This window comes from Chrysochloris asiatica, unplaced genomic scaffold, assembly GCF_000296735.1.
Source record: "Chrysochloris asiatica unplaced genomic scaffold, ChrAsi1.0 scaffold00092, whole genome shotgun sequence".
Lineage (NCBI taxonomy): Eukaryota > Metazoa > Chordata > Mammalia > Afrosoricida > Chrysochloridae > Chrysochloris > Chrysochloris asiatica.
The window spans coordinates 896,215-905,282 of NW_006408610.1; the positions used below are offsets into that span (position 1 = coordinate 896,215).

Here is a 9,068-nt window from a genome sequence, read left to right on the forward strand (position 1 = left end):
TTCTGCTCATGAGGAATCTGTACTTGGACCAAGAGGCAGTTGTTTGAACAGAACATGGGAACACTGGTTGGTATAAAATTAAGAAAGGTGTACGAAAAGTTTGCATTCTTTCACCATACTTATTCAATCTGTATGCTGAGCAAATGATCTGAGAAGCTGGGTTACGTGAAGAAAAACGTGGCATCAGGATTGGAGGAAGGTTCATTAACAACCTGCGATATGCAGATGATACAACCTTGCTTGCTGAAAGTGAAGAGGACTTAAAACATTTACTGATGAAGATCAAGGAGCACAGCCTTCAGTATAGATGCATCTCAATGTAAAGAAAAGAAAAATCCTCACCACTGGACTAATAAATAACATTCTTATCAATGGAGTAAAGATAGAAGTTTTCAAGGACTTCATTCTTCTTGGATCAACTATCAACACTCACGGAAGCAGCAGTCAAGAGATCAAACGACGTGTTGCATTAGGCAAATCTGCTGCACAAGACCTTTTTAAAAGTGTTGAAGAGCAAAGATGTCAGCGTGAGGACTAAGGTGCACCTGACCAAAGCCATGGTACTTTCAATAATCTCGTATGTATGTGAAAGTTGGATAGTAAATAAGGAAGACCATAGAAGAATTGATGCTTTTGAGTTTTGATGTTGGAGGAGAATATTCAAGTGCCATGGGCTGCCAAGAGAACCAACAGATTTGTGTTGGAAGAAGTGCAGCCAGAGTGCTCCTTGGAGGCCAAAATGACCAAACTTCGTTTCTCATACTTCAGATGTATTGTCAGGAGGGACCAGTCGCTGGAGAAGGATATCATGTTTGATAAGATGGAGGGTCAGGAGGGACCAGTCGCTGGAGAAGGATATCATGTTTGATAAGACGGAGGGTTAGAGAAAAAGAGGAAGACCCCCAGCGAGATGGACTGGCCAAGTGGCAGCATCGATGGGCTCAAGTGTGGCCCAGGATTGGGCAGTGTTTCGTTCTGCTGTGCATAAGGTCGCTATGAGTCGGCACTGACTAGATGGCACCTAACAACAACACCTCCTAACTCTCTCCCAGTCACCCTACTATATACAACTACATCCAACTCCATAAGACACAATGTCTTCTGTATCCCTATCTCTTGGCTTGGGTTGTCCCAAGAGTAGATCTAGAAACAAAGAAATGGGTACAAGTAGTTACTTTGTGAGGAAGTAGAGTAGGGAAACAGGGAAGTCATCAAAGTCAATAAAGGATGTATCAATGGACCAGTTACAACCAAGGATGCTCTGAGGGACCGTACAGAATATACCTCAGAACTGTTTCACTGAAGGTTAGAGTAGCGAGAGCACTCAACACCTATTTATTGCTGCTGGGTCGCTCTTGCAGGTGTCAAGCCCCCTGAACTTCTGGCAAGCAGTGCCTTGTCCAGAGAATGTTCACAGACACAGAAACACAGGAAGCCTTGGGCAGGTAACCTCCAGGGTGGTCCAAGAGGATGAGTAAGGGACCAGCAACATCTCCTACACTCTACACTGCACATATTATGCTCCCTTCTCAGAAACTTCCATCTAATGTTCTTCCTGGTAGTTTGTCTTATCCTTTAAGATCCAGCCCATTGGAGCCTTCCCTTCTCTGTGAGTGCTTTCCTCCTTCTTCTAGCATACTTTCTTCAGCAGCAGCTGTTAGATTGTAGCTATTTGTTTACAAGTTTGACTCCAGTCACACCAGACTCTGGGCTCCCTGGGGGCAGTATCACTAGTACCTGGCTTGGTGTCTGGTATAGGTTTGGTGAATGCCTACTGAATAAGAAAATGGCTGTAGGCAATGAACAGAGGAGGACCCCGTCTTCCATATAGGTAACTGAGAATATCTTCAAAGAAATTAAATGCTCCCACATTCTGAAAGCTAGAGGAGTACCAACCTAGGAATCTTGGGTCCTAATTCAAGTCAGTTTGGCTCTTCCTATAAAAAGATACATAGAGGTGGGTGTGAATGGCCTTTTCCATTTCTTTCATGTTCTACAGATTTTAAGTCCTTGAATTTGTGTGTGTAAGTGAAACCAGCCTGCAAATGACTACAAACCACGTATGGAAATGTGTGTAAGTATGTTATAATCATCTGGATTCGGGAACGAGTCCAGGTGATGCCGGCCTGAGATGCTGGCAGATTTGTAGTGGTGAGTACACAAAACAACCAGTGCCGGCAGGTCCTGGGTCAAAGGGTACCTTCCAGGCGGGAGCCTGGCAATTACACAGGTGCTGGCTGGGCTGCAGGGCAGCAAACTGGCAGGAGCCTTGGCCCTGGATGGAGCTCCATTACTGCTGCCAGGCTCCGTAGAGTGCCTACCACTTCCTCTGTCTCCAGGGAATCCCTGGAGGCTGGGCTCGGCCTGTAGTTCTAGACTGGGCACAGACTAACTTGGAACACTGATATGGATCATTCTTGGCTTCCCTGACATCTCAGACAGTCTTAATCTTCCTAGAAATGAGGCTGGGATTGGACGGACTGGGTAAGAGTAAGAATAGGTAGGTCTAGGGGATTTTGCATATGGACTAAAATGTTGAGAATGCTCATTGTCGAAGACAAATTGCTTCTCCGAGAATATTTTGAATACAGTCATGGCATCCTTGTAAACACTGAATCCAGACGGATACTAATATTTCAAGCATCTAAATTTTACAAACATCATATAACTAGTTTTCTCCTCGGCAAATCCCTAAAAAAATGTATTATCTTGTTTAGGATTAATTTAAAGAAAAAGATTTTACTGAACATCTTCAACCTGCCCAAGGGCTATGCCATATTTCTATCAGAAACACAGTCAGCATTGTGATGATTCTTTATTTGATGGGAAGGAGGAAATAAAAACACCTAAAAGTCATTATGAGTCAGAACTAACTAGAGGGCATCTAACAACAACAAGGGAGTCTTCCCTGATGGTCTAACCACATCCACGGTGATGAACCTAAGGGAGCTATAGTTTTTGGATGACTTCCCATCCCCTAAGGAGCTCTGGTAGCGTAGTAGTTATGAGTCCGGCTGCTAATCTCAAGGTCAGCAGTTCGAAACTACCAGCTGTTCCACAGGAGAAATATTAGGCTTTCTGCTGTAACAAAGATTTACAGTCTCAGAAAACCTATACATGGTCACTATGGGTCGGAACCAACTCGACACAGCACTTAACAACAACAACCTCCTCCCCTTATTCCAGGAGGAATCTTGGAAGAAGGTGAGCAGGGAGAAATGAACCCAGTGTGACTGAAAGCATAGTCTTGGACACAGCAAGGCTGTGCGGTGTTTATGCTGAGAGCCAGCTGGATCCACTCCGGGCTTTGTTGCTGAATCTCAGACACAAGGAGAATGACTTGATTCCTCGGGACCTCAGTGGAAGAGGGACTGGATGACCTCTAAGGTCTCTTCCAGAGATGTTTCCAGTCAAGTTTATGACATCAACAAGAAAAATAGACTCTGGTAGGAGTATGTGGCCAGGGAAAATGAGAAATGGAGACAGAAAACAGAAAGAGGAAAGGGGTCCAAGATGACCACCTGCACCCCTTTGAGCTGACCCCAAACTCAAAAGCCCACTGCCATCAAGTCGATTCTGACTGATAGTGATCCTGTGTAGGGCTTCTGAGATATTCAATCTCTACAGAAACAGAAAGTCTCACCTCAAGACAGTCACAATTCAAGAGATGCTTCAAATCCCCCTCTAAGACTGAAACTCAAAGGGAACACATGAGCAGAGATGTAAGCTTGCTAGGGACCACGTTGGTCTACTGTTGAGTGAAAGAGGGGGAAAAGCAGCAATGAAGAAATGGGCTGAGTTCAACCACGTTCCATAGACTCCCATTGACCTGAAGATGAGAGAGAGAAGAGGAAGGGCTGGTATGTCCAAAGTGTGGTGAGACCTGGGGACACCTGAGCCCATGGACATAGCCACAGAGGGCTAGAGCTAAGAATGAAGCATCCAGCTGATATGAAGTGAGGGGAGAGGCATAAGAAGACCCAAACTCGCCTAACCTCGATGGCTTGATAATCAGAACTCAACTAGAGGAAGATAAACACACACACACAAAATAAAAAACAATTTTTGATAAAGGAAATGAGGGTTAATTGTTACAATTTGATGAACTTGACCTATATTCATGGAGGTAGTAACTTTAAATACCAACAGAGAGGGAAGGAGTCTTTACATCAAGTATCAATGCTATCCCCTCTGTACACAGGGTAGATAGGGACAGGGAAACTTAAGACATTGGCTACCTAAAATGAGGGGGTGATAAAGGCACAAAGTGACTGGCTTACAAGATTTCAAGTGGGAGTTTAGTTTAAGAGTGTGGGAGGGAACAAAGTCCCAACTGAATAGTTTCCATCTTGTCTAGATGGCTCTGGTTAAAAGACACAGGAATAATATTCTTATTCAATAGTGAGTAATAGTGATCATGATTAATTGCAACTGTCACAATTGTTAAGGTAGAAGTTTTGTAGCAAAAACAGGGGAGTAGTTAATCTTATAGTCCAGAAACAAAGGACCCTAGGATCATCAAAGGAGAAGAGCACAAGCAGAATGCAAGACCTTATCCAGAGAAGCGATGACACCAGAGATGGAGGCAGAGACAGGGACAAGGAGAGAGGGAGCAGCTGAGGACTCTAGATTCATGGGAAGAGAGGGACTGAGAGCTGGTGTGGCCAGGAGGCAGACTTGCAGAATGTGCCTTTTGGTGGTGTAAATTATATATGCCTGAGTGTTTTAAAACAAAAACAAAAAAACTAAAGTGAACAGAGAGAAATACTGTTAACTGATGGTACCTCGAAGGGATTATAATTATTGCAATGAAACAAGGTGTATGAATTGGTGAATGTAAAACTGATGATCTGTCCTGTAAACTTTCACTCAATTCACAATGAAAACTTAAAAAAAAAAAAAAAAAAAAAGAGATACTTCAAAAGTTGAGTCTGGATACTCCAGAGGCCTTACCTTCCAGTGATAGCAAAGCACAGTGTGCACATTCCATGTAAGAGTCCTGCGGCGTGCTGCAGAAACGCAGCCATCTTGGGATTCTCATCCACGGGGCCTTGTACTGAGAGGAAACAGCCACACAGCTTGTCGATCAAACCTATGTTCACCACGTAGCTAGATGTAGAGAGAAAGGTGTGTTATCCATCGGCATAGGCTGGCAACATCTTCACTTCTAATGATAAATCTTACCACACACAGGACTGGGGCCTTTAGGCAGACACAGCACAGGTCTGAGGAAAAGTATCTGACAATTTCCTTAGATTCAGTCCCCAATAACTAAGCTCTTTCAGTGAAGCAATTCTTTCTTCTCTTCTCTCTCTTGGCTAGTTTGATGATATTTCTCAAAAAAGAATGTGTAATGAATGAAAATGATGATCTGATCATTCTTCTTACGCTAAAGAATTTGACAATAGTTTAAAAAGATTTATAATGGCCTCTACACTTTCATCATGGTAAACTTTTTTCTGTTATTTGTTGTTGTTATGTACTGTGGAGTCGGTTCGACTCATAGTGACCCTGTACAGGGTTTCCAAGGCTGTAAATCTTTACGGGAGCAGAAAGCCTCATCTTTCTCCCGTGGAACAACTGGTAGTTTTGAACTGCTGACCCTGAGGTTCGCAGCCTGATTCGTAACCATTACGCTACCAGAGCTCCTTATTAAGGAACTTTAAAAAAATGTACTTCTTGTTGTTAAGTGCCATTGAGCCAGTTCAACCTGTAACAACCCTGTACAGGGTTTCCGAGGAGCGTGAACTGCCGACCTCACGGTCCAAATTGACTTTGCAGTCCAGCACATTAACCCAGAGCGCCATGCGCCAAATTCTGCAGTGCATGAATTCAGAAGATGAGATGAGGCTACTCAGACACAATCCTGTTACAATTTAAACTTCTAATGCCAACTGCAGGTTCACCATTTAAAAAAAAACACACAAACCCATCACCATTAAGAGAACAACAAACAGTATCAGTTCTGAGTGACAATGACAGTTAAGTCACTTTCATCTTTTTAGTCCAGTAGACAGTTTTATTAGAGCTGTTTATTACAGTGGGTTGACAGTAGCAGCTCTTTTATTCATTCACAAAGCAGCAATCATTGAAAATAATATTTTAAGACTATAAATGGCTTGGTAGATAAACCAGACTTAGCTCCAACATTTTACACAGATTCAGTGCTGCTGTATTGACAAACATGGAAAGGGTGAGACTGTGGTTATGGATGTTCTGAAAAATCAACGAATCATCCTGGTTACAATGACTGGTTCATGGATAAGAAGACCATCGCAGTAAATTGCTTTCTTAGCACAAAGTTGGTGGTTCAAACTCACCAGTCTTCCTCAGAAATCCTATACAGGGTCGCTATGAGTTGGAACCGACTTGATGGCACACAGCAATTGCAATATAAATTACAAATAATAAATATACAAACCTTAAATCTTTTATTTGAAGAGTTTTGACACTGCACATACCCATGTAACCATCAATCAAAATAATACATAGAATATATTCATTATCCTAGAAAGTTCCCTTGCTTTCCATTCAACCCTCCACCTCCAACAGAGGAAGCATCTTTCATTTTGATAGCCTGTTTTTGAATTTCATAATGTTCTCTTTTGTGTCTGGCACCTTCTGCTAAACATAATGTTTTTGAGATTAATTCATTTTGGTGCATATATAACAGTAATTCTCCCCTTTGTTGTGTTGGTTAGTCTTCCATTGTATAAATATGGCAATGATTTGTTTATCCCGTCTCCTGTTGGTAGACAACTGGATTAAAGTTTTTGGCTATTATAAATAAGGCTGCTATAAAAACTCATGGGCAAGTTTTTTGTGAACATGTGTTTGCATTTCTCTTAAGTAAATACCTAGGAGTAAAATGGTTGGCTCATAGGATAGATATGTTTAACTTTATAAACTGCGAAACAGTTTTTCAAATGTGCCATTTTATGCTCCCAGCAGCAATGAACCAGTGCTCCAGTTGTTTGACATCCTTGTCAACATTTGGTATTTTCAATCCGTTTGACTTCAGCCATTTTAGTGAACTTAAAAAGGTATCTTTGCTGTTATTTTCTTTTGCATTTCTATGATAATCATATTGAATACTTTGTTAAGTATTTATTGGCTATTCATAGATCTTCTTTTGTGAAGTGTTTGTTTCCTAAGAAATCTTTCCCCGTTCCAAGACTGCAAAGATATTCTCCATACTTTCTGCTAAAAGTTTTATGGTAATTGTTTTTGTGTTTAGGCCTGTAATCCATCTTAAATTAATTTTATGTATGGCCAGTGGTTAATTTTCTTCCATATGGATATTCAGTTCAGTTGATTTAGAACCATCCAATAAGAACTTTCCTTTCTCACTGAATAAACTTCAACCCTTGATCAAAATCAATTGACCATGTATATATATATGTCCATTTCTGGGCTCTCGCTTCTGTTTTGAACTACAGTTCTACTGTTATACCAATACCCCACTGTCTTGATTATTATCATTATAATCTAAATCTTGAAATAAATCCTCCAACTTTAGTACTCTTTTCACAATTGTCTTGGCTGTTCTGATGTTGTTGTTGTTAGGTACTGTCAAGTCCACTCTGACTCATGGTGACCCTCTGCACTGCCCGGCCCTGTGCTACCCTCACAATTGTCCTGTTTGAGCCCATTGTTGCTGCTACTGTGTCAATCCAACTCATATATTTACTTCTCATTATACTAGACAGAACTTTCCAGTATAACGCTGAATAGAAGTGACAAGAGTGAATGGTCCTGGTGTGTTTCTCATCTGAGCAGAGAAGTGTTATTCAGTTTTATTTTATTTTGTTGATTTGAGTTTTCTTTGTAGAAAGTTTTCTACTTTTCTCTTTTTAAATAAAACTTTTACTATTGAATAGTTTCAGTTTTATGGGAAAATTGTGAAGATAGTTGTCGTAACAAAATACCACAAAGAACAGAAATTCGTTTTCCCACATTTCTATACGTCTGAATTCAGGACTGGCAACACTCTTCTCTTTCTGTCAGCTTTTAGAGATCTTGCCTTGTTTTCTAGCTTCTACAGCCCTAGGTAGTTCTTGGTGTTTCTTGGCATGTAGATAGATCCTCACGTGCTGTTTCTCCCCTATGTGCAACTCTGTTTTGTGTCTGTTCTAAACAGAAGGGATTAGGATTAGAACTACCTTATTCTGGTATGACTTCATTAATTTAAATGATAATTATGGCAAAGAAAGCCCTATCTCCCCAAGCAAGGTCACTGTTACATGTATTTGGGGGGGACAGGGAGGGGCTAGGACTCCAGCAGATCTTTTGAGGGGGGATACAATTCAATTCATAGCAATAGTGTAGAGCATCCACATTCTTCCTATATCCTGGTTCCCCTATTATTAGTACTTAATATTAGTATGCAATCCTGGTGTGCCACTGTGGGTTAATGTGCCAGACTGCAAAGCCATCTGAACTGCAAGGTTGGCGGTTCAGGCTCACTAGCTGCTCCTTGGAAACCCTATACAGGGTCGCTATGGGTCGGAACTAACTCAATGGCATTTAACAACAATATTAGAATGCTACATTTGTCTCAAACTCACCATCCGCTCCGTGGAAACCCTACGCAAGGTCTCTATGAGTTGGAACTGACTTGAGGGCACTTAACAATTAATGACAGTTTATTCAGATTTCCTTAGTTGTAACCTAGGTCCTTTTTCTGTTTCGGGAGTCCATCCCAGAAACCATATCTACATTTCATCATCATTTGTTTGGCTCCTCTTGTCTGTGAAAGTTTCTCAGATTTTTCTTGGTTTTGATGACCTTGACAATTTTGAATGGTACTGCTTAGGTGGCGCTGTAGGATAAACACTGTACTGTTAACAGAAAGGTCGGTGGTTCAAACCCATTAGCCACTCCTCGGAAACCTCTATACAAGATAGCTATAAGTCAGAACCAACTTGACAGTAATTAACAACAACTGCTTAAGTTATGTCTCATTTCCTGAGGGCAGAGTATCTACGTAAGTTCTCCTGCGTGGGAAATTTGTCTGTGTGCTCCCATTTATTTATTTATTCAATCATCTATTTATAGTTGGATGGTTG

At 41.3% G+C, this 9,068-nt stretch overlaps 1 protein-coding gene across 1 annotated transcript in view; it reads right to left on the reverse strand.

Moving 5' to 3' along the window:
• The window catches only part of SCAPER (S-phase cyclin A-associated protein in the ER), a 466,531-nt gene that overhangs the window by 77,781 nt on the left and 379,682 nt on the right, over positions 1-9,068 (reverse strand). Inside the window, exon 26 of the mRNA XM_006866457.1 lies at positions 4,954-5,109. Coding sequence (XP_006866519.1) covers positions 4,954-5,109 — 156 coding nt within the window. The remainder of the gene's footprint in view (positions 1-4,953; positions 5,110-9,068) is intronic.